General features: G+C 32.9%; 2 protein-coding genes across 2 annotated transcripts; both read left to right on the top strand.

Moving 5' to 3' along the window:
- The first annotated feature begins 84 nt into the window (after positions 1-84).
- LOC130612658 (X-ray repair cross-complementing protein 5-like) lies at positions 85-15013 on the top strand. Its single transcript, XM_057434009.1, has 27 exons — positions 85-401; positions 1105-1221; positions 2395-2455; positions 2797-2916; positions 3134-3151; positions 3243-3291; positions 3388-3507; positions 3710-3839; positions 3962-4026; positions 5123-5240; positions 5480-5630; positions 5820-5929; positions 6930-6992; positions 7213-7350; positions 7585-7675; positions 8075-8135; positions 8506-8584; positions 8654-8721; positions 9862-9922; positions 10007-10071; positions 10775-10868; positions 11192-11264; positions 12319-12431; positions 12992-13088; positions 13329-13396; positions 13940-14011; positions 14772-15013. Exons 1-27 carry the CDS (start codon positions 390-392, stop codon positions 14784-14786), a joined length of 2229 nt encoding a protein of 742 aa, XP_057289992.1. The 5' UTR covers positions 85-389; the 3' UTR covers positions 14787-15013.
- Positions 15014-21982: 6969 nt separating this feature from the next.
- Positions 21983-23793, top strand: LOC130612677 (uncharacterized). Its single transcript, XM_057434031.1, has 2 exons — positions 21983-22727; positions 23030-23793. The coding sequence occupies exon 2, from the start codon at positions 23054-23056 to the stop codon at positions 23702-23704; it is 651 nt and encodes a 216-aa protein (XP_057290014.1). The 5' UTR covers positions 21983-22727; positions 23030-23053; the 3' UTR covers positions 23705-23793.
- The last annotated feature ends 778 nt before the right edge of the window (positions 23794-24571 follow it).

Here is a 24571-nt window from a genome sequence, read left to right as displayed (position 1 = left end):
TGCTTCTCTTAAGGTAACATATGAATATATGAATTATTATCTTCTTTTTTAAAGATTTTGAGTGTTGAAGGTTTCTAAGCAAATATCGCCATGATATTTTTTGTGTTTTGGACCCTTTAATTACAAAATGTTATGACGAAGGTAGTTCATAAAGTTAATTTACTCTTTTAACGGCATGCATAGTTTTGTATTGGTTTAAAGTAAAGTGTTGACAATCCTTAAAAAATTTTTATTTTACCGTTTATCAACTTTAAGCTGTGTAAAAGGTGAGATCTGAAAATCCAAATGCTTGTGTAATGGTCAAGTGTACTTGTTAACGCTTAGGTTTTTATAGAGACTACATTTAAGAAAAAATACGTATCATGAACCTCTGACCTACGTATCTTATCATGGCAGCCAAGGTAAGTTATAGTTAACTAAAAAGGAACACTCTGTGTTGTGAAAACCATGTCTAGAATTTCGATAGTAAAATGAACAAAGAAGTAAGTTCAATAAAGTGAAACAAAATATAACTATAGATAACATTTTTGCCAACCAGTGTATAGACTACATTTAAGAACCATGGCCTCTTCTGTTTGAAGATAATTACTAGGTTTTTTCTAGAACCCATGTTTTGAATATTTGTTATAGGAAATCTTGGGTATGCGGTTGTACAAACTGTCTTGAAGATTCTTAATCTTCCAGGGAAAACTGTTTTAAAAAAAATCACATAGATTTTGCAAATTAGCTGTAATCACATATTTCAGAAAATATTTAAAAAAATGTTCTTGGTGCACATGCAGTATGAAAGAAAATATACCACTTGAATAGAAGTCACGCTTTTGTAAAGTGTTTGTAGGAGAAGAAAATAAATATAATGTTTAATTTGCTGGAACAAATTTTTAAATAGCTATAAAGTACTGAACTATTTTTAGGAGAATTCTCTTCAGTTTGTCTTTAAATTTCTGCATAAAACAGCATTTTGTTATTTAGGTTAACTAGGTTAATATTTTATTATTCATTCTTTATGTTTTCCCGAATGACGAAAACAGGTTTTACTTCGTTTTTTATCTAGCATGTTGTATTGTTATCCCATCTTTTTAATGTTGATAATAAATTTTACAGGCAGAAGCAGTTGCAATTATTATTGATGTCAACCCTTTGATGAGTGAAGCGCCGGAAGGTGAAGAAACACCCCTACAAAAATGCATAGCTGCCACAAACATGATTATCCAAAGAAAGGTATTTTGTGTACAATCCTGTTTGTGATGTTTTTACATTTGATTTCTTGATGACATTTATCATGTTTTCAAGAAATGTTTAAAGAGCTTAGCTTTTTAAAGAGCTTCGAAAGGTATTTAATTAGCCTAAATTTAAACAACCTAAACTTTCAGTTGAATAAAGAATCCCATAACTTTAATTATCTTTTTGCAAACCTTTGTCAATTGTCAATTAGAACTCCAAGTTTTTTGTATTGTGAAACTACTCCAAGCACTTGACAATGTTGTAAACAATTTACAAATGTGTCCACACAGCATGAATATTCTCTTAGTTCTGTTCCAATGTATCTCTATGTTTGAGAGTCTCTTTTCCCCTTTTAATCATTGGTTGTCTCTGAATTGGCCAATGGGTTATATAAATGATTTAGGGTTTGCCAAATTATATTTTTGCCATGTTCATATCTTTACTTTGTTGACCATATTTTGTGTTGTGTTTGTTGCAGTGTTCTTGATTGGGAATTTAAAATATAATGTAAAAGATTTTTTTGACTTTAAACAAAAAAAAACACTCCTATACCTTTTCAGCAATTGCCTACCACCAACCTTGTAGCAACGTTGTCATTAGGATAACTTATTATGTTATGTACAGCTTTGTTTATGTTCATTCACCACGATAGACGAACATGATGCGATCCTGCTCCAACCTGTATATAGTAAACTGTTTTTGTGTTGTTTTCTGTGTTTACTTTGGACCAGAAGAACTTGCTCTCGCATTTGTATTTGTTGTCTTTTCTCTGTCCCCAATCTGTGAATGTTATATCAATCTCAGAGTGGGCTTTAATCTTGGCGAATGCAAAATTGACTGTAAAAAAACATTAATTTTATATTTATATTATGATCTATTGTTACGGGAGTGTTTTTTTTTAAAAAAATAGCAATATAAATATTCTTCCGAGAGAAAGACAGAACGAACGTTTTGTATTGTAGTAGTGTAGTGTAATGAGCTATTACAGTGTACATGTAAGTCAGGAACAATGTTGATGTACTCCAAATAATTTTTTTGTGTACAAAGAGAATAAATTTAATCATTTTTTGTTTTATGTACATACACACCAACAGCCGTTTTTTAAGACCTAATCCAGTTGTAAATTAGTTCAATTTGGTGCATCATTGTTTGTCATTATCTCTACTTTAGATATTTAACGATACTAAGAAAAATAAGGATGAAGCAGCTTTAATTCTGTTTGGAACTGATGGTAAAACTTCTTCTTTTTTATGTGTCAATACACTTCATATTCATATTCATTTGTTTGGAACTGATGGTGACTTCCTCTTTTTTATATGTCAATACAGTTTATATCCGTATTTACTAAAAAGGACTATCAAGTCTGACACAAAGAAAACATGATGAAATTTCAAAAAGTGTTAACTCTTGATAAAAAGAACATTATGAAGCAGTAAAAATTCATATAGACTAAAAACATTGTGTTTGATAAATCTCATAAAGGTAGATAAAAAACAGAATGTGAAAATGTGAATGTGAAGATGTGAAGTGAAATGCATTTCTGTGGGTCTTTTAAAAGATCTTCTTCATTAGGAACTTCAAATAGTCTGAATGATCAAGCTGGAGAAGGTTATGAACACATCACGCTAGCTAAAGAAATGGATGTGATGGATTTGCCCATGCTTCAATTTATAAACAATCAAATCGTGCCAGGTAGATGGGAAATGCTTTAAGAAGTGTGTTTTAAAAGTACCAAGAATTCACTAGAAGAAACATGTCTTACCATCAACTTAACGTGAATTGAATGAAATTAAAATATTTAAAGGACTTTAATTTGTTGAATATCTTAGTGACATTAAACCATTGTTTTACACCTTTTCTCTTTTACTAAAAATTGAGAAATTAACATCTTTTTTGTTTCTTTTTGTAGGTCATTCCCATGGAGACTGTATCTTTTTCAAATACTGCTTACGACTACTATGGGATCTGTTTTCTTTTGTGTCCGTACAGTTATATAACTTTAACTCAAAATAACGTAGTTATTGATGCTCTAGTCGTTGCCTTGGATCATTTGCACACTAAATGCATGTTAGTTAATTTCCTAAATTAATACAGCGTCATTTTTAAATTTGTTTGCACAAATTTTTTAAAAATATTGCTGTGTATAATTAATAATTTATTTAGGGGGCGCAAGATGGAACAAAAGATCATTCTGTTTTCCAACATGACTTCTGAATTTGCTCCTGATCAATTGGATGCAATTATTAATGGTATTAAAGCGAATGACGTAAATTTAATTTTTGTGTGAGTTTTTATTTTGTCTGCTTCATTTGTTTAGAAAAGTCTTATTACCAATTGTAAATTGAAATTGAGACATTGGATTATCAATTTCTTAACAATGAACAAACTTCTATGTCATCATTGACTAGGCCAGTTTTAAAGTAATGTAATATGATGCAGTTGATATGAAAAAAAGGTTTATTGAATTTGCTATGCTTTCTCACAGTGGTCCGGAGGAAAACGATGAAGGGCATGAAGATGAAAATGTGGGTAATGGTACTGCAAATGAAGATGGAGCAAATCATCAAAGAAATAATAATCATGGTGAAAATAGGAAGGAGTTGTCTTCGCAACAGGTTAGCAAATTTTTCAAACTTAACGTAGGCCTTTTTAAAAGAGAGAAAGTATATTTTTTGATGCCCTATATGGAAGCTGTTTAGAAGTAATGTTAACACATCCTGCTTTTATTTTCTCAAAGAAACAAGGTATCAATTGTATCCGGCATGTGTTGGATCAAGTTGATGGCGAAGGCATGTCAATAAGGTAAATGTTTTTTCCATGTTTTCAGGTGTTGTGATATGAGGTCCCCACAAAATTGCGAACATAAATGCTCTTTTCTTGTCTGCTTTGTTAATACTTTAGCATTCATGTTAACAATTGCGGAGTGTAGACATGGATAAAAAGACTACTACAGCCTTTGGAATTGACAACAATATTTGGCAATGCCGCTGTAACTGCCTTTGCACTAACGACAGGAAAAAAATTCTGTTGTGACTTTTTTTGAGTTTTTTCTAAGGAATGAGTTGTTACGAACATCAACCAAAAAAATTCTGTCGTAAAAAACCATTTACAAATTCCATCTCATGATATCGGTGAATTGCAGGGAATTATTTTTTGCTGACTATCCCATAACTTTACAAAATGAAAGCAATCCCGAATATACACATGTCTTCTTAAACTTAAAATCAAAGTCAAGAGAAGATAACATGTAAATAAAAATCCCATAACTTAGGATGTCTGTTTGCAATCAAATTTTTGTGATTAAACATACGGGACAAAATGTTATTGCAAACTAAGTTGCAAATCCTGAGTTATTGTCCTGAGAACAAGAAAAGCTATTTAGAAAATTTTGAAAGACTTTTTTAACCAACTTTTTTAAGCTCTATAATATAAGTCCAACACTATTTCCTACCTCAAGTTCCCTTTAAAAACCAATAAGGAATATTCAAGGTTCTTACAAATTAATCGTTTTATTTTATGCTAGCAAAGGCAATTTTTTTAAAATTGTCATTGCAATAATTTTTAATATTCCGTGGCTGTTAGTTGGATAAAATATCTCATATGTTTTATAATTGTATACTAATAAAACTCATTTCATAGCATTTTAATTTTGTGCTAGTAAGGACCGGGTTAATTTAACCTGTTTAATTTAACCTGTATAATAAACTTATACCTAAAAATTGGATTTGAGGCATAACAATGTATATTTTTGGTCATTTTTTTGTCTCGTATGTTTGTCTGCTTCTTATTTGTTTCTGTCCTTTTGGTTTTTCTTACACTCCTTTTTTTCTCTTCAAGTCCTTTTGATTATTTTATTTGCTAATGTTTATTTTCTGATATGAAATTGTTTTTATTTCAGCGAAGTTCTACCACTGCTGAGTTTTTTTGAAAAGCGCAGAAGGAAACTTGTGACTACGTTTCGTGGTGCAATTGAGATTGGATCTGACTTGAAGATAAACACATATGCTTATGTAAAGGTGTGCGAGCGAACATTAAATGTTCTTTTAAAATATTTTTAATGGTAATATGTTAAAATCAGGGAATGTATTTTAATAAAGATAAATAGGAAGGTGTATTTATCATTTGTTTACTTTGGCTTTCTTGACAACTTCAACAAGTACAAATTTTTTATTAACATTTTCAGTTTGTTTTTACGTTAATTTTTCTATAAATAAAAAGTTAAAATAAGTTTGAATTTGCACCTCTCACTTTTCAGACATCTCAAGAAAGACCAACTTCTTGGAAAAAATTATCAGCACTCGCAGAACAAGCTGTTAATCGTGACACAATGAAAGTTGAAACTGAACGAACATTTTATCGAAACGATGAAAACCAAACAGAAGTGGATAAAGATAACACAACGCAAGGTCAATAGCTTACTAAAAATATACTGATTATATTATGTTTGTTAGTTTTTTAACTGCTGGTTTATTCTCCAAAACTTTTAGAATAACGGAAATAAACTGCTCTTTGAAATTTTTACTGAATCAAACCAAAATAACTTTATAGATAGACAAATTACAAATATAATAATTTCAGTTGATTTCATTATTTAGCCTACAGATATGGTAAGACACTAGTTCCAATGACGTCAGATGATCAGAAAACCCTGAAACTCCAAACAACGAAAGGTTGTTTGGTACTTGGCTTCACTTCAAGAAATAATGTAAGTGATGTGTTTCTCTAATTTCTGTTCTTAATTTAGTTTGACTTGAATATATCTTTCAAGTCAAACTGAATTATGTTTTGCACTGTAACTTTGTGTAACAATCTTCTCATGTAGTGAAACAATTCATTTTAATTTATTTTAAAACTCACCTCCCTAATATGGTTATTTTTCAGGATTTGATCTGAAGTAGTGTAATCCTGGGCAGAAGCTTTTACTGAGACCAAATTCATGTTTTTCTTACTTGTTTAGGCATGAAATCAAACTTCAGTTTTTATGTTTTTCTTTGGAGCTATATTTGCTTTTATAACCTGAAAACCCTGGTGGACTGCTGCTTGCCAGTTGCTTTCTTTTTCTGAGGAATTTGAGCCTTATGTTGCTTTAAAATGCTGCTTATAAAGCCTGCATAAATATCACACACTCAGCTAAAAGAAACTATAAAATTGTAGCTAAAATTAAAGTACAACAAAGCTAAAGAATTGTACGTTCTTGTACGTTTTTTTTTAAAAAAAACTATGAGTGTTTTGTGTATATGAAACTAAGAATAAAAACAATGTTTAGTATCTCTAATTGCGTACTAACTAACTTATTTATAACTTTAACAGGTTTTTGTACTAATTCTCCACTTACGGTCTGTTTCCTCCTACCAAAGCTCTCCTTAAAGAGATTTAAAGCCGATTCTAATAACTTTTTGCACACGCAGGCTTTATCGGTGCTACATTCAAGGTTGGGGATTTCTTACAGGATGACATTTGGCCGTATTATATTAGCTATATAAGTAAACGTAAATTTCTTTGAAGAAAAATGACAAACGAAAAACGAATAAATAAATCTTATTTGCCATTATGAAATTAACTCAATTTGTTGCTATGGAAGTGGTCAACAAATTTGTGCTTAATATCAGACATTGTTTTCATTGGATTACAATAAAAACAAAGTAGTAAGAATGAAATACTTTTTACTTCTTTGTAATAATTTATTTCACTTTTATAATTTTTAGATTGAACGACATATGTTTAGTCGAGTTGGATGTCATATTTTTGTACCTCAACCTGGCGACGAGGTAGGTATAACTAGTTTTTCATATGTGTTTTACATAAAGGTAGAAATTAAAAAAACTCATCTATCATGCACTGAATATTACACAAAGGTCTCGAGGAAATTCTGAATAAGAAAAATTGCAATTTCCAGAAGGGAAAGATGCATCACCAGTTCATTATATTAGTATAGGAAATACAAGACAATAGTTTATGTATTTTTACCTTCGCAAATATTTTTTCCAGCATGCTGCTGTCGCCTTTTCTGCACTGTGTCATGCACTAGAAGAAAAAAACATGGTAGCTATCGTTCGATATGTGGCTCGTGGCAACACTGATCCAAAAATTGGGTTTTTAGCTCCACATATTAAAAGTTCATATGAGGTATTTTTTGATATTAAAGTAACCTGCCAGTAAACAATATTTCATGAGCATTTAAAAAAAGCACTTGCATTAAACGTTGCTTTGAAATATAAAGGGGAACATATGCTTTTTCTTGAAATGCAAGTTAACGAGTTGAATAACAAAATTGCTTCCCTAATGGTCAAAAACTGACTCATCAGATGCGTCATAAAGGGGAAACAGTATGCTTATTTTTCTTGGACTACTTATTTTTAGAGTTTAATTTTTGTGGCTCTTCCCTTTCGTGAAGATATTCGACAATATGGGTTTGCTTCACTGCAAGGTGGTAAAAACAAAGAGCCATCTGGTAAGACATGTTGTTCATAATAACTTTGACTTAGAGCATTAATTCACACAATGAGGTTACGTAGGCTATTGGCTTTGAAATGTAGTGGAAGTAATTTCGATAAAATGCTTAAAAGATTTACATAACCATACTTCAATCATAGTTCTAATGTTAGCTTTGTTTCTTTTCAGCTTAGTAATAATTTTTGAAAAAGGTATTTCAAGAATACATGGTCAACATTTAAATCCTCCATTATTTATTGACGCCGTGTCTGTCTCTAAGATCTCTTTTTTGTTCACAGTACTAACGCAAGTGTTATTTATGTAAAAACTAAATAAATTATTTTTAATTTCTGCTTCTTGTTTTAATATAGGTCTCTTGTGACTGTCACGACATGATTTCAAATGAATTCATTTTTAGAGGAACAGTTGCAAGCTGTTGACTCACTAATAGATTCAATGGGGTTGGTACAGCATGTTGTGTAAGTTGACCTTATATGAGCAGTTTGTGTGGATAGCGACTATGGTCCTGAAAAATATTGATTTTTGTCAAGAAAATTATTTTTTTCAGAATTTTAGCAAATGTTCTCGATTTTTCTGGAAATTAAACAGCAAAGTTAAAAATTAATTTCTATCGTCACAAAATGATATAATTACGTTTCAAATGTGAATCTTGATTAGATATAAAATATGATATGAAAAAAACTTGTATGAAATGAAAAACTCGAGAACTTAGTACTGTTCTGAAGTCATATAAGTTTTTTTAAAAAAGCATTTGGTCCGAAAGATTTTCTTTACTTTTTGTTTTACTGGAATTCTTATTTTAAATTTGCTAATGTATTTTTCACTTAGAGAGGATGGAGAGGAAGTAGAAGAAGAATTATTTAAACCAAAAAATATATTAAATCCAATTATTCAGAGGCAGTGTCAGGTACAAATGTATTTCTGTATTTTATTTCCTGCGTAAATTTAATATCTAAAAAATATGTACGAATTTTAGTGCATTCAAAGTCGTGCCTTGGATCCTGAAGAGTCGCAACTACCAGTAATAGAGGAATACATCCAACGGTATGTGCGGTCATGCATTTTTACTTAATTTACTATTTTGTAGCTACTAGGTTAGGGGGGCTTTTAAGAATTTTTAAACAAATTCGTGAAAGTGAATGCATGCTGAACAGTTTTTCTCGATTTTTCGGGAGTGAACCATAAAGTAAGTGGCAATAAATATGTTTATATGGTGTATTGTAAAAGAAAAACTGCAGTAGTTTCAGTTAAACGACGAACATGTTCTCATTTCGCTGTAATTATTACATGCGATAAAAAAAAAATTCTTTGGCTTACACCCAGAATACTTAACTTTATGCCTCACGAGAATCAGTTCGTTTATTGTAGTTTCTTTGATAAAATTAAATAACGTCTTCTGATGCCTTACTCCTTACGGGGAATACAAAATATCTCTATAAATTACTCTTTGTTATATTAAAACCTTAAAATGCTACGTAGGCTAAAGACGCTACCTTTTAACATTGTTGAATGTTTATTAAGTATACCAAGAAGTTAAAAATATATATACTAAAGTAACTTGATAAAAGAAAGCTGGGCCGTTAGCAGTGTGGTGAACAGAAGCATGCATGAAAAAAATGTATGTGGAGACATGAAATGCGAGTACCAGATGTTTAAATAGGATAGCTATAAAGTAGTCAAATGGCCAGTAACTTTTTCACATCACATATACAACAATTAGCTGTAATGTATACATGTACACTATTTAAATGTTTTTCCTTTCCCGTACAGCATTGACTTTCTTTCTTGCTAAATAAGGCTAGTGACAACATGCCAGAGGGCGGAAAATTCTGGAAAGCACGACAAAAAATGGTTTTAGGGTAAAATTTAAAAATTGAATGTTCTTAGTGGTTGGCTTTTATGCTCATGATGCCACGTAAATGATATACTTAAAACTCACATGAACGCCAAGAGTAAAGGAAGTTCTCCTTGAAAATGACATTTTGAGTTCTGCCTTATGTGAGGGAGGGAGTATTGAAAATATAACATTCAGATAACACTTATAATAAAATTTAGGTCACAAAGAATATTTTTCGTATAATTTGTTTTCCATTGTGAGCATGTATAACCTTATCTTTTTCAATTCTTCTTTACTTTTTATTGACTTGATTTTTACTCGAGCTGATATTTCTCAATTCTTCGTAGGTCCATAACAGTGTTACCAGAAATGGCAGCTAATTGTCAAGCAACTGTTGATAAACTCAAGGTAAGATGAATAACATTAGTCTTCCTTATTTCTGCGTCAACCATTTCCTCATAGTGTACACAATTTTTATTTATTCGCGTTTAGGAAATGTTTCCACTGGAAGAGGTTGGCAAAAAGAAAACAACTGCGTCGAATATGTTTGGAGCAAGGTGGATATTTTTGGACACACTCCGCGTCTTTTTATGAACATATTGTTTGTCGAGTTCAGTTTCACTATAGCAAAAATCAAATGTGAAACTGGAATATGCTACTGTTATTTTTTTAACTGTGTTAGCAAACATGTGAACTGCTACTCTTACGGTAATTTTCTTGATACAAAAGACGAAAAAACCCTTGTACCCTGATATGTAACTTAATTTAGGAGAATAACTTTTCGCAAAAACTCATTTTCGCTGAGAATTTTTTAGAAATAAAATTTAATTTTCGCGAGAACTAATTTTTGTGGGGTTGGCAAATCATATTATTTTGCGAAAATTAAATTTTGCTTGTTTCGCGAAAAAAGAATTTTGTTGACATTTTGTTTCTCAGTTTCTTTTAAAGGGGTTTTGCCTAGTAGACAAAAATGAAGATTGCTGAAGTTGTGTAGTTTTGGATAAATCAGAAGAAAAAAATTAGTGTGAATCATTCTTTTTAAAAAGGAAAAAAAATCCAAATTTTGCGGGAATTAATTTTCGCGAATTTGGAAAAATTTTAAATCCTTTAAAACGTTTTGCCCCTATTAGTTGGAATAATTCGTAGCTTTCTTCTATGATTTGAATTCAAAGTACTGACAGGTGTTGTTAAATTAGCTTTCTTAAAACCCAGTTGAACATATATTAAGTAGAAATACTATATCGATGATTATTGTTTCAGTGACAAAGAAACCAATGCAAAAAAAGCTAAAACAGAAGACGAAACCGATGGTAATTTTGATTTTGCAAGCTTGTCCAGAAATCAAATTACTGAGGTAGTTTTTCTTGTTGTTGTATTATTATTTTGTGTATGTGTTTTTTTTTGTTTCAAGAACTGGAGTGTGATTAATGTCATTAAGAAATTAATTGTCAGCTAAAGAACTGTAGACAGCCATCCTAAGAAAACCGCTTTCGAGGGATTGCAGGAAGGTTCTGGAAAGTTTCATCGGAAATATTAAAATTAAAACTCAAGAAACTGTATGTTCCTCTGTTAACTATTCGATTAGTTTTTTCTTATGGAGTTACAAAGCTAGAAAGAACAGAGACAGAGAATACTTACAAAGTTTTAAAAACAATGTGTCGTTTTTTTTAATTTTAGGTTGGTACTGTCAATCCTATACAAGATTTTGAAGTACTGATTAAAAATGCTGACAGAGAAAGATTCCTAGAAGGTTAGTGCGAAACTTACTTATAAGATAAACACTGTCATCGCTAGTTTTCGTTTGTGATATCAGAACTCCCACTGTCGGTTCTTAGGACATTTTGAATGTCATATTCTGGGTCACTTTCCTTATGTCAAACACAAAATTTTTACCGACATTTTTACTGACGAACCATTTTTACCAACTTCAGATTGGGTCAACTAAGTATTTTTCACCTCTATTTCTTTTTCTTGGTTTTATTATTTTTATCTACTTATAACGATTCCAAAATTTTTGGTAAAATTAAGTCGGTAAAAAAATGACTAAATTTGGTGCAAATGACTAATATCTTTACCGACAATAAAGCCATCGTACTGAACTTTTCATTTGCTGATTTTCTCTACTGACGTGTGTGATGACTAACCATGTAGATGCAAATTCAGATTTTGTTTCTCATTGCTGTGTTGGTTAATACTGTCAGAAATTAATTAAGCGCCCATGTGCTGTGTTTGGTGGGAAAAGGAAATATTTTTTAAAACCTTTCTGAATTTGGTTCGATAAACATTCAGTTCAAAGCTCAAAAAAAAAAATAAATAAATAGATAAACACACAAAAAAACACAACGCAATTAAATGCAAATCAAGAGAAGAAGTCACTATTTTTTGAAGTCTCGCTGATTATCACCATTCTCCACTATCCAGCCATTTTTACTTGTTAGGAACTTAAATAAGAAAACGTACTGTTTGTTAATCGTAAATATTTTTCTTTCAACTTTTTCTGGTTGATATCCCAACAACAACTGATGACAGTAGTCGATTTTACTCTCATCAGCGGCATGGTGTAGTGGAGCATAGCGATAATTACCGATTAACTATCTACCGAAATACAATATATAATAAAGTCTCCTTCACGGCAATATGACGATTTTTGGGTTAAGTGTAAATAATGTGTTATATGCAATAATATATTTGGTTTATTTAACCTCACACCGAAGTAGGATGTTTTTAGGATAGGAAATACATATTTACATTATGTCGTATTTACTCGTTGTTTGGTCATTTTTTTCACCAATATTCTTGTTTAGTTTGCAGCCAAATGAGAAATCGCATCATGCGACTGGTTCTTGATTCATTTCTTGATCAATATTATGCTAAAGCTCTGGAGTGTTTAAAAGCATTAAAACAACACTGTATAAAGGTGAAGAAGGGTATCTTGATTGAATTTTTACCATTAAAATTTTGAAAAAGTGGATGTGGTATAGGGGGAGGGGGCGGCATTGATGTAGTATGTAACCACAAATGGTAAATTTGTTTTGGCGATATGGACGTTTTATAAGACTTATGTTGCTTGAGGTAACTATGGAAAATAAATAATGCTTTGTTATCATTTTTTAAATTATTGTAATACTTTTGGAATACCAAAAAAATCACGAATTTCTTTACATAAACTCGCAAATTAAACAATGCGGAAAACTTTTACTTGTTTTTTTTTTTACTAGGGGGGGACAATTAAAGTTTCTTCCTTGCATCTGTATTGTTTTTTGTTTTTGCAAGTTTATTAACCATAAAATAAGTTTTTCTGAAAATTTGTACAGCCTAAACCCTATTTTATCTATTCAAAATGCTTGGTACTAAGAGTACTTTCAATTTCTAAGTTTACTTTTTTTTCGAATTATTGTATTGTTTCTTGTAAAAATGCGTTTGACAGTGCGACCATCTTCTTTACCCTGTAAAGTGAAGTTGATACTATTTTTTTAGATGAAAGTAGCTACAGTTTTTAATGAGCTACTAATTGAATTAAAGGAAGCTACCTTGGGGAAAAGACGTCAGGAATTCTGGGACTTGGTTGTAACAGGTGTGCACAAAACATTTTAAATTGTCAAGTTTGTAACGATATTTCAGTGGTCAGAGTAAACTTTTTGCGTAGTAATAACTGCGACAATGGAAATGCACTACGTACTATTTACGTACCATTTTTCAGGACGGTATTCCACGACTTTTTCATTTTATTTATGGCAGCCTTAATAATAGTACGTTATCCAATGTAAATAATCACAATTTGTCAAAATATTCTCTTTACCACATTGATTTTTAGATGATATAAAACCTATTCACACGCAAGATGCAGCTGAGAGTAAATATTCGAAAGAAGAAGCTGACGAGGTAATCTATCTGATTCACTATGTACTTTATTGGTAAAAAATTTCACTGTTTCGCCTTTTTCCGCAAAATCGCACATTTTCAAGTTTTTTTGTGAACCGCAAAATTATGTTTCGCGGAGTTTAAAAAATGTTAACTGCAAAACTCACCGGCATTATATCAAATGTTTTGATTTTACGCAAAAATAATAGCCGTTGTTTAACGATGTATGTTTTCTTTATGAAAAAACGTAAAGTATAAAATTCACTGTTTCTGTATTTCTAATACCTGTTTTGCGATTGTGTCTAAGCCACACGGATAGCCGTGTACCAGGTTAGCTACATTATCTGTAGTCTCTACCTAGAAACTTAATGATTGCGATACCAGGCTTTTCTAGTTACCTTTCGGTAAAACAAGTTGGCACAAAAAAAAGACTGAAACTTCTTAATTGCTAAAAATATAACGCATTTACCGATCAGCTATGAAAAACAGATGACAAGAACGTAGCGGCAGTTGGTTTATGTCTGGTAATGCTGATAACATCTTCGTTATCAATTGTATTTTTAGTTTTTTGCAAACAAAAAAGAGGAAGCCTCAGTGGTTGAAGAACAACCTGCCGTCGAGGATGCTGATGATTTGGTAGGATTGTTATTAGTTTTCCTGTTCGTTGTAAGGATTGCAGATTTTTCAAATCTGCTAAAAATTTTTTTTGAATATAACGATTAGTTATACACCGCTTCAAAAAATTACCGAACCGCCAAATTAACAAAGCGCCGAATTAACGCAAGAAGCGTTGTTTTAACGTAAACCTAATTAACGAAGCGCCAAATTAACGTAACCCAAATTAACGCGGTTGAGTCAAAAAGATATAAACAGAAACCAAAAGCTCGTGTCCTCTTTAAGAGAATGGCGTAACCGATTGACAGAGATGTTGATCGACTAATTTATGCTTACTTCTTTCATCGATTAATGTCAATCGAATGACAATTTCCGTTATAGTGGAAAGTCGCTCCACACGCTTTGTTTTATAAGAATATCAAAATTATAACCAGGCTGGTCATTCTTTTTCTTTCTCTATTGTAGTAGGTAACTAGGTTGACTTCGATTGACGATATGTTGCCATCGTCTCATATTAAAGATAGACCTCGCATAAATGTAGTTGTAAGTACAACGAACGAAAATCTGATACCTGGTAATATGCCCGTGGATTTTTTCACCGGTGAACGTCTAGTATTATTTATTAAGAAGGAGTGCATTATTTCTGACATCAAAAAGCAGTTAATTTTCCACTCTCTGATGGGTGTGTATATGATTGTGTTTTCTTGTTACTTGAGATGCTTTTAGGTGGTTTCGTATTATGGTTGACAATCTCGCTAATGTTCCTTTTTGTTTCTTTTAGTTGGACATGATGTAAAATCGATTGGGATGGCTACAATCGTCAATGGAAACAATGATCAGTTTACACAGCGTCGAAATGGCGCAGCGGTTCGTGTGGCTACCATCTTGCATACCAACCCAAATCTGGTGAACAAATGAACATTCAATCTCATATACAAATGAACATTAACAACTTATTTCAATACACGTTCTGTTATTCGCTTATGTAAATGTTTTAGATATAAAAATATCTATCAGGACTAACCTTTGATGTCGCATTTGTGTTTAAACAGCCTTTTGGGCCTCTCTAGTCCTCTTGAGATAAACTAACTTAGTTCATCTCAACAAAGAGCTCTGAGGACGATAATGAGTAGTAGTAATCCAGGGTTTTAGACAGCATACAGGTGTGTGGCATTTGTGAAAACGGTTTTGATTTATTATCGCGCGTATTAAATTCCGCATGTACCAAAGTTTGCACCCTGACAACTTTTTTTGCTAGAATACACAAAAAAAACGGCATGAACAAACAAATGTATGCTTGCCACAAATCTATGCATATCTGACTGCACTGTGCATGTAGCATTAGTTTTAAGGTATGAGGTATGCGAAGTCCCTCTTTCTCTCGAGATTGGCACTGTAATTTCGGTTCCCTGCCCTCTCAAATCAGAATTCGGCGAGAAACATGTTCGTTGCTACATTTTTTTTCGGTGGCCAACTCTAGAAAGGGTTGGAATTACTTCCTCTATTTTGTGAAGTATCTAAAAAAATACAATTAGCTATAACTGGCCTAAATAGAGAATTTATCATGATCGCGAATAATTCCCCGTTCCCTCTATACGGCTAATTCGCAATGCATTATGGTAGTTGTATTCCGCGAAAACGTAAACAAACCATTCGTAGTAACAAAAATGGCCGAACAAGTACACTTCATCCTTAATTCTACTCAAAACCAAAGCGATATACAAAATTCTAATCAAGACAACAGTTTTTTTCAAAACTTGGGCTCTCCTGCAAGCATTGGCTCAAACTTTTCATCAAGTTCAAGCTTTTTATTGCAAGCTAAAAGTAAAGGAGGAGGGATAACTTGCTGTGTACCTCTCTGTCAAAACAACTCAAAGAAGAATCCAGACTTATCTTTTTATGTCATTCCTAAAGACTCAGAGCTTCGAAAGAAATGGCTTTTTATGATCAGTAGAAAGGATTTTGTACCTTCTACATCGCATAGAGTTTGCTCTGTTCATTTCACTGGTGGAAAGAAGACATATATGAACAATGTTCCCACAATAGTCCCAAAAACTATCAAACCAACAGCTAGCAAACCAAGAAAAACTCTCAACAGTACAAACTGTAAATTGCAACTATTTTCTCCTGTGAGGGCTACGACAAATGACATTGCTGCAGAATTATCTGTGGAGGAAGAGTTAAAACAAGAGTTGGAAAAATTGAGAGCCGAAATTAGTTGTATGAGAATTCATGAAAAGGAACTTGATCAAACTATTGAAAAACAACAAGCCACTATAAGTGACATAGCATTTTCAATTGACCGGTTTAAACACAATGAAGCACACTTTAAGTTTTATACCGGATTCGAATCTTATAAATTATTCAAAGCAGTTTTAGAATATTTACAACCAGCTGCAAATAAACTAATATTAGGCACTTTCGGGAGTTTTAAAGCTTTGTGTAGGAGTCTATAATGTTCTTGTTTTCAGAATGGCTGGGTCATTTGAAATTCAACGAGGGGTCAAACTTCCTTCTACGATAAATAGTTCAAAAGTTATGGCTATTTTAGTATGCGTAATTGGTAGCAAAAATTAGAAAAAATAAGTGCATTCCAAGTAGAACATTTTTGGCACCAAAACGACTTTTTTTAAACTCATTTTGAGACCTTTGCTACGTGTACAATAACTTTGGTATAACTAAACATTATAGAATGAAAATTTTAGGGTTGGTAATATTTATGCTAAGAAAAACATTTGGAATTTTTTTTTCATATCTGACGTCATTAGGCCGCCATTTTTACTTTTTCCATATATGGTAAAATATACATAACATTGGTAAAAAAACGGTAAAAACTAACATAACAATAAAAAGTAATCCTATCACATAACTAGAAACGTCACTAGAACTTAAAAGAAGAAAACCTATAAAATTATCACGTGATATGATGTGTATTTTACAGGCCAGACTGTTAACAGAGAAAGACGGGGGTAAAACTAAAAAGAAACCAGTAATAAATAAGCCATTGGCGAAGTTGCATTAAATTAATAAAAAAAAAAACTGTGATAAAACAGTATATAATTCAAATTACAAAAAATATCATGTGATAATATGTGTATTTTACAGACCAGACAGTTAAATAGAGAAAGACGGGGGTAAAACTAAAAAGAAACCAGTTATAATTAAGTCATTGGCGAAGTTGCATTTAATTGCTGTGATAAAACAGTAATTAAAACTACAAAAAATATCACGTGATAAGGTGTGTATTTTACAGACCAGACAGTTAAATAGAGAAAGACGGGGGTAAAACTAAAAAGAAACCAGTTTTAAATAAGCCATTGTTGGCGAAGTTGCATTAAATTAAAAAAAACAGAACCATGGTAAAACAGTAATTAAAACTACAAAAAATATCATGTGATAAATATGTGTAATTTACAGACCAGACTGTTAAATTTAAAAAAGACGGGGGTAAGAACTAAAAAGGAAACCAGGTATATAAGCCATCTGTGAAGTTTGTATAGGTTAATTAACAGAATTGTGATAAAAACAGTAAATTAAACTATAAAAAATTATTGATGTTTTGCAGACCAGGCTGTTAAATACTGTAGAGAGATGGGCAAAAATCCAGAAAGAAACAAATATCAAAATCATAAAATTAAGCTAAATAAAAACTTTAATATAAAGTCATTGACATAATATAAGCATTTTATAGTCATGCCAGAAATACCATTTTTTTTACAAAGTATATAAACACGTTTAACTGTACAACCACTGCATTCAGATGTTTGGCCAAGATATCTTGAAGTCAAGTTAGTAATAAAAAAAGCATATAGGATAGGCAGAGCGGCATATTTCAAAGAACAAAATCTCAGAACAAAATCTCATACAGTCTACAAATGCCAATACAAAACTTGTATATACTAAAATTAAATGGACTAAAATAGACGACTTTTTCCCATTAAAATATTATATATCAACAAAACTAATCTATACCATGTGAACATAAACTATTATTATATACTGAATTAACGACATAATAAGCAAACTACAGCAATATCAAATCTCCCTTTTCAAAATCCAAAAGCAATGGAAATTTCCAAACATTATCGGGTTCAGAAGCGTACAGCACACAATACTCGGATCTTTTAACATTCTTAGCAATCTTACTTAAGCTCATAACTTTTCCCTGTTCCCAATTTACCTCATCACTTCCCTCCTCTCTAACTCGATGACGAATATCCTTTCCAACAAGTAGGATGGGATCTGCTAGAAATTCTTTCTGAAAACTACGTTTTTGTTGCATAGTTATTTGCGACATTCTCGCTTCTCTAATTTTGAACATAAGTTCACTTTTCTGAACAGCAACAACATTGTCACGAACATCTTTTTTTAATAAAAAATTTTAACCTATAAAAAACACTAAACAAGCTGTGAAAACTAGGTAGACATACCTTAGCATCCATACTAGAGGTAATTATAGTGATAAAATAACAAACACAAAGCTTAACTAGCTAGCTAGAATATAACCCCAAATACCACCTAGCTATATAGTCGCTTAAATCTTTGTTTTACTATCTATCACTATCTAGCTAAACTATAAATATATGTAACTATAAACATTGAACATCTCTTATTGTGAACAGTCTCTTATTAAGATACAAAAGTGAACTAGTAGCTATAACCCCATAAACTTATTTTTGAGATTTAGTCCGCCATGTTTGTAGCTGTTGTTAGCTCTGTCTGCCAGGGGGGATCCAAAAGTGTCAACAAAAAAATGTGAAATCCGACAGCTTTTCCTTTTTCTAACTAACTATTAATTTGATAAGAACAATTCTACATACTTTAAACTTTACTACTTGATATGATAGAAGTTTAAATAACACATACAATACAAAAATAATCGCAACCTTAAAATTCAAAATCCTGTAACTCTTCAACGTTAACAGCTACAAACTTCTATCATCAATCAAAACAAACCTCGGCCTATTCTGTGCAAAGAGGTGCCTATCGAAAAATGCCTAATAAGGAAAAACATAGTCGGAAAATAGCTTTGGATGGGCACATACGTATAAAATCTCGGGAAAATCTGTCTACGGTATGCGAGTTCGCTACGGCAAAAAAAATTCTACGGCTTTTGATCACGTGACTAAACAGCCTACTAATATATTGGGGTTCAAATACTAACACTGAAAATACAAAAAATATAAACTCTACAAAACGAGGCCGATCACGATCATTGAGCGCAGAAGAAGAATTCTTTATGATACTGGTTCGAATTCGATGTGGACTTTTGTTAGAAGATATGGCTGTTCGATTTAATATGTCGACAAGTCACATAAGCAGAATATTGATTACATGGACAGATTTTTTACATTCACAATTCCGTATGCTTCCAATATGGGCTTCAAAAGAAACAGTACAAGATGTATATTTTTTCTTCTATTTATAATAGATCCAAAATTGGATGATGTTATGCGTTTCTTTCTTTCTGTGTACCACATATCACATTTATACTGAGTACATGTGGATTTTTCTATGTCTCGAACTTGTTCGGCATTGACATGAATGAAATTGTTTACAAATGACTTTTGCTCATCTGATAACTCTGCTATTTCTGGTTCAAAGTCAAGAGCCTGCAAAAATAAATTAACTGTCGGACGTAATTCAACTGTTTCACTGTTTGTCTGTTCAAAATTAAATTCTTTTATAGATGTGTCATAAAATGATGATGGTTTATAGTCATTTCCTTGTAATAAATATGCCATTGAAGTTCCTTGCCCTATTTCAAATAAGTCTGTCGCTAATTTTTTGACTTTTTCGGTTGAGGGCTCATGTGCAAACAGTGGTGTAGAACAAAATTTTCTATTTCCTGTGACCAACGGTCTTTTGCGACTTTCATTTGTGTCTTTCGTAAGGTCTGCTTTCTCGAATGCCATTGCAGAAAATTTTATTGGTGCAGAATTTGCACTTTCTCCAGGTACATGCCATTTTTGTAACAAATCTGTGCATGTCTTGTCATCAGGGACAATTTTTAAGTCCAACTGTTTGTATTCAACCAATTGAAATAGAACTGCTGCGACATGCTTACAGCATCCTCCTGCTCCAGCTTTACATAAACATTTCGCATACAAAATATCACCACTTCTTTGACACAGGTGGACATAAACAGAATATTTTTCTCTTTTCATGGAAGCAGCTACAAAACATTTCACAAGAAAAGTTAATTTTTCAGCCATAACATTACTTTTAACTCTCACTTTCTTCACGTAGCTCTCCTTGAATAGTTGGTATCCAAGAATTTTATGCTTTGTAGCACCCTTCGGCTTGCTATCACAGCTATTTCCAAGAACTAAATATTGGTGAATTTTCTCCTGGGTGATCGAAGGCATAGCTGCAAGATCAGTTGACCATTGACTTATATCTTCGTGTGTTCTTTCCTCCACTTCTTCGTCCCTCTCGGCATTTGTTAATTCTTTAAAAACAGGTCTTGGTACCACACAAGAGCTTTGAGAAAAGCTAGGCCCAAGATCTGTAGAGCTTAAAATTATATCTAAATCTGTATCCTTATTTATTACCTTAAGGGAACTTATTTTGGCGGGAACTAATTTTGGCGGACGAAGGAAATCTAAAAAAAATTTAATTTTGGCGGGAACTAATTTTGGCGGATCAACGAAATTTTTAATTTTGGCGGGAACTTATTTTGGCGGGTGGCGGTTTTTTTTAATTTTGGCGGGAACTTATTTTGGCGGGTCAGCGGATTTTTTAATTTTGGCGGGAACTAATTTTGGCGAGTGAAGGATTTTTTCAAATTTCAACGAAAATTTTCTTTGGTAAAGATGTAGAAATAAGCATTACAAAGCAAAGAATTTTAAAACAAATACTAAAAATCTACTCTTCTTCATCGTCTATGATAATGTCAAATGCATTCCGACTAAAGTCTATGTCATCCTCGTCACGCGTGTACTCCTCTTCTTTGTCATCGTCATTTTCGACTCGCACGTTGATGAAGCTATCCTTTAATAAATCTGGCGCATTGATTATGTCGGTTATGGGCTGAGTAATTACACTATTGCTTTCTGGCAGCGGTGATAGATCTTGAAAAGGGTCAAGGGATTCAAGTGAAGTGGATCCCATGCGAACTGCGTCGTAAATTCCAGATGCTTTCCACCCATTCAAAACGACTTCACGGCCATCTGCCGAAGTGATATGGTTATAAAACTGGAGGAGCCAACTTGCATGAAGAGGCTTGATGGTGGTCAGCTTTAATTGAATATTTATATCTTCGATCTTTTTGTTAAGGGATAGCTCTTTCTCGATCTGTTTTGAATACCATTCAGTGAACAAATTTCTCATGAATTGCTTGCAATGATTATTCACAGTAAGATCCAAGGGCTGGAATATATGTGTCATGTTACTTGGAACCAAAACCAGGAAGATGTTGTTCTTCTTCAGCAATTCGGTAACTTCCTCAGTAATTTGTCCTCGAAAGACATCGAATATTAGAAGAGCAGCTTGCTTTGGGTTATTTAACTTCTTCCTCTGGTCTTCAACGTGCTTTAGAACGATCTCTTTGATGACTTTGATGGATTCTTGTGTATTGCTGTAGTGTTTGGGATTAACGCTTAGTGAGAACGATTCGGGGAATTCAAACTTTGGGAGGCTTTGATTTGTTTTCCCCCCATATATCAGTTGCATTGGCAGAAAAGAACCATCAAGCGTAATAATAAAGGTACCAGTAAGGCATCTTTTGTCGGAAGATCCAACGATAGGGACGGACGATGAACCCTTTTTCGCCATGGTGTGATTCATTCTTGGAACAAACTTAAGAGGTGTCTGGTCCAGATTCATAACAAGTTGGTGAGGGATGCTGTGTTGTTCGATGGTCGAAACAATATCGTGAAGAAATAGTAATTCACACTCCTTTTTGGCTCCTTCAGTGATTTCAACTTTGGAGGTCGTTTTCATTCTTTTCTTGAAACCCATTCTCTTGAAGAGGCTTTTTGCCCAACTGTTATCAATTTTAATATGCCCCAACTCAAATTGAGGGTTTCGTGATATTAGAGCTTTCGCTGCAGCGGTTGCAACTGTTCTTGAAACAACACCTCCTCGATTTCTCAGTGCAATTAAAAATCTTTGTACCATCTCATCTAGACTGCCAAGGAACAGAGGTCTACCGCGTTTCAAAGGAACAAATTTGGTTACCACGCTACGTTTTTCTCGGGTTGAATCTTTCAGCTCTTTTTTGTAAAGATTGCCAAATCTTCGAGCTGTACTCTCACTTAACGGCCTGTCTTTGGTTTGAAACTTTGTGATTGCAGCCGCACCACCATGAATCGCAACATATTTTCCGATATCAAATCTTTCTTTTTCTGACCAACGGTTGTATGATTTTTTGCCACTGGATTTAACATTTTCAGTCGCGTCTGTAACAGCTTCGTAGTCTAACGAACCAAGGGATGATTCTTGCTGGAAGTCAGTTGGTTGTGGGCCTAAAATGAATAAAACGAACCACTATGTAATTGCGAATTTTGACCAAAAATTAAAAATTTTCAAACAAAGAAAGAAACTTCTTCGCAGGTAGGTATAACAAAAAAAAACATCAAAGAGAAATACTTACTTTGTTCCCTAGAACTGTTTGAAGGTGTTTCGTCTGAAGTTTTTTCCTTTTCAGCGGCCCTTTGTTGAGCTTCTTTCTCTTGTAATTTAGCTAACTTCCTGATGTAAGACATTTTGAAAGCCGGGAGATAAAAAAGGAAACGTAAGTTATCTGTATCCTGTATATTTACTCGAACATAAACATTCCATTCACTTGGCCTATATTTACACTAAAAATCGAACAAAAACATTCTTTTTTTCTTGGCTAAGGCCCGTTTAGACTACCCAATCGAACAAAAACATTCTTTTTTTCTTCGCTAAGGCCCGTTTAGACTAACCAATCGAACAAAAACATTCTATTTAATTGGGAAAGTTCGGTCTACACTGACAAATAGAACAAAAACGTTCTATTTTCATGCTAGGCAATTAAAAAATCGATCGATTGACATTTTTGTTTTTCATCAGAGCTAGAAAAGAAAAGACGTCCATATGGCTTACAACAAGACGTTCGAGTTTACAGCTGCTGTCAGAGGATTCCATTATTATAAAACTTATTGGAAACCTGAGGAAAATCAATCACTGGACTGCTTTCATGAGAACAACAATGTTTTCGATAGATTTGCAATCAAAGTTTGTGAATTCGGAAATGACAAACCAGTTGGCCATTTACCCAAAGAAATCTCAAGGGTTACAAAATTTCTTCTGGACAGAGGAGCGTCTATGAAATCCACGTTGACAAGTGTACACTATCGAAGATCACCTCTCGTTCAAGGAGGCTTGGAGATCCCCTGTAAAATAACTGTTACTTTACCAGGGACAGTAAACAATCTTTTGGTTCTTGCAAGATACCAACAACTTGTAGAAGCCTTGTATACAGAGCCGAAAGAGGAATTGATTCTTGGTTCGTTCTTACATATTGCAGTTATTTTAGATGTCGTGGTTCCAACCGAAGAGAGACCAAAGCGTAAAAAAAATACAGCCAAAAGCCAAAGCAAAGAGACGAAAAAGCAAAAAGATATTCGAAACTTTTTTGGAAACACCTCAGCTGCACCAGCCCCAAAAAGGCAAAAAGTTAACAACAAACCTAAAAAGTCGTCACCATCGTCAAGCAAGGACTTAGAAATCATAAATATTGATTAAAAATTATCTTGTATTAGAGGTTTATTATGACATAATATTTCTAGCGCAAAGGTATATTTCTAAAAGATATAAAAAATTGAAAAAAAGTTGATTTTTGTCGATTTTTTAAGGGGAACTTATTTTGGCGGATCAACGAAATTTTTAATTTTGGCGGGAACTTATTTTGGCGGGTGGCGATTTTTTTTAATTTTGGCGGGAACTAATTTTGGCGGGTGAGTAAAATATTTAATTTTGGCGGGAACTAATTTTGGCGGATTTTGCCCCAATCCGCCAAATCCGCCAAAATTAGTTCCCGCCAAAATAAGTTCCCTTAAGGTACTTCCATTTCGACTTCTTTCACTCCTAAAACCTCACTAACTAACAATATTTAAATGTTTACATCAATAACACGGGTTTTGGATAAGGGAGATAATGATTTTCTTGAGGAGATTTGAAAATTATCACAAACAATAACGGCTTTTTGTTATTATCGCCACAATAAAAAGAATGCTGTTATTTATTTACAAACTCTCGCTTCTGGGAGGGAAAACTGTAGAATACAACTACCATAATGCATTGCGAATTAGCCGTATAGAGGGAACGGGGAATTGGAGCCTGGAATTGAGAATTCATTGTCGCAAATAATTCCAGCTCTCGCAATTACAGTATCGCCTCGAGAAAAGGTATATTTGTGACCAAAAATTAGACTTAAGAACAAAAATTTTTGTAACGGATTCAAAGTAACATCATTTTTGATCATCCTGCCGCCTTATATACTTCAAAGGACACCTCCTTCTCCGGTATGTTCGAGGCGCAAAACACTTGTGTGTTGTTTTTCCTTGTTCGGTAAAGTATTCGTGTAAAAAACATGGAGTAAGTACCCGTGTA

Source organism: Hydractinia symbiolongicarpus, chromosome 10 (assembly GCF_029227915.1).
Source record: "Hydractinia symbiolongicarpus strain clone_291-10 chromosome 10, HSymV2.1, whole genome shotgun sequence".
Taxonomy (NCBI): Eukaryota; Metazoa; Cnidaria; class Hydrozoa; order Anthoathecata; family Hydractiniidae; genus Hydractinia; species Hydractinia symbiolongicarpus.
Note: the sequence above shows the minus strand (reverse complement) of the source record. Positions and strands in the feature narration are given on the sequence as shown.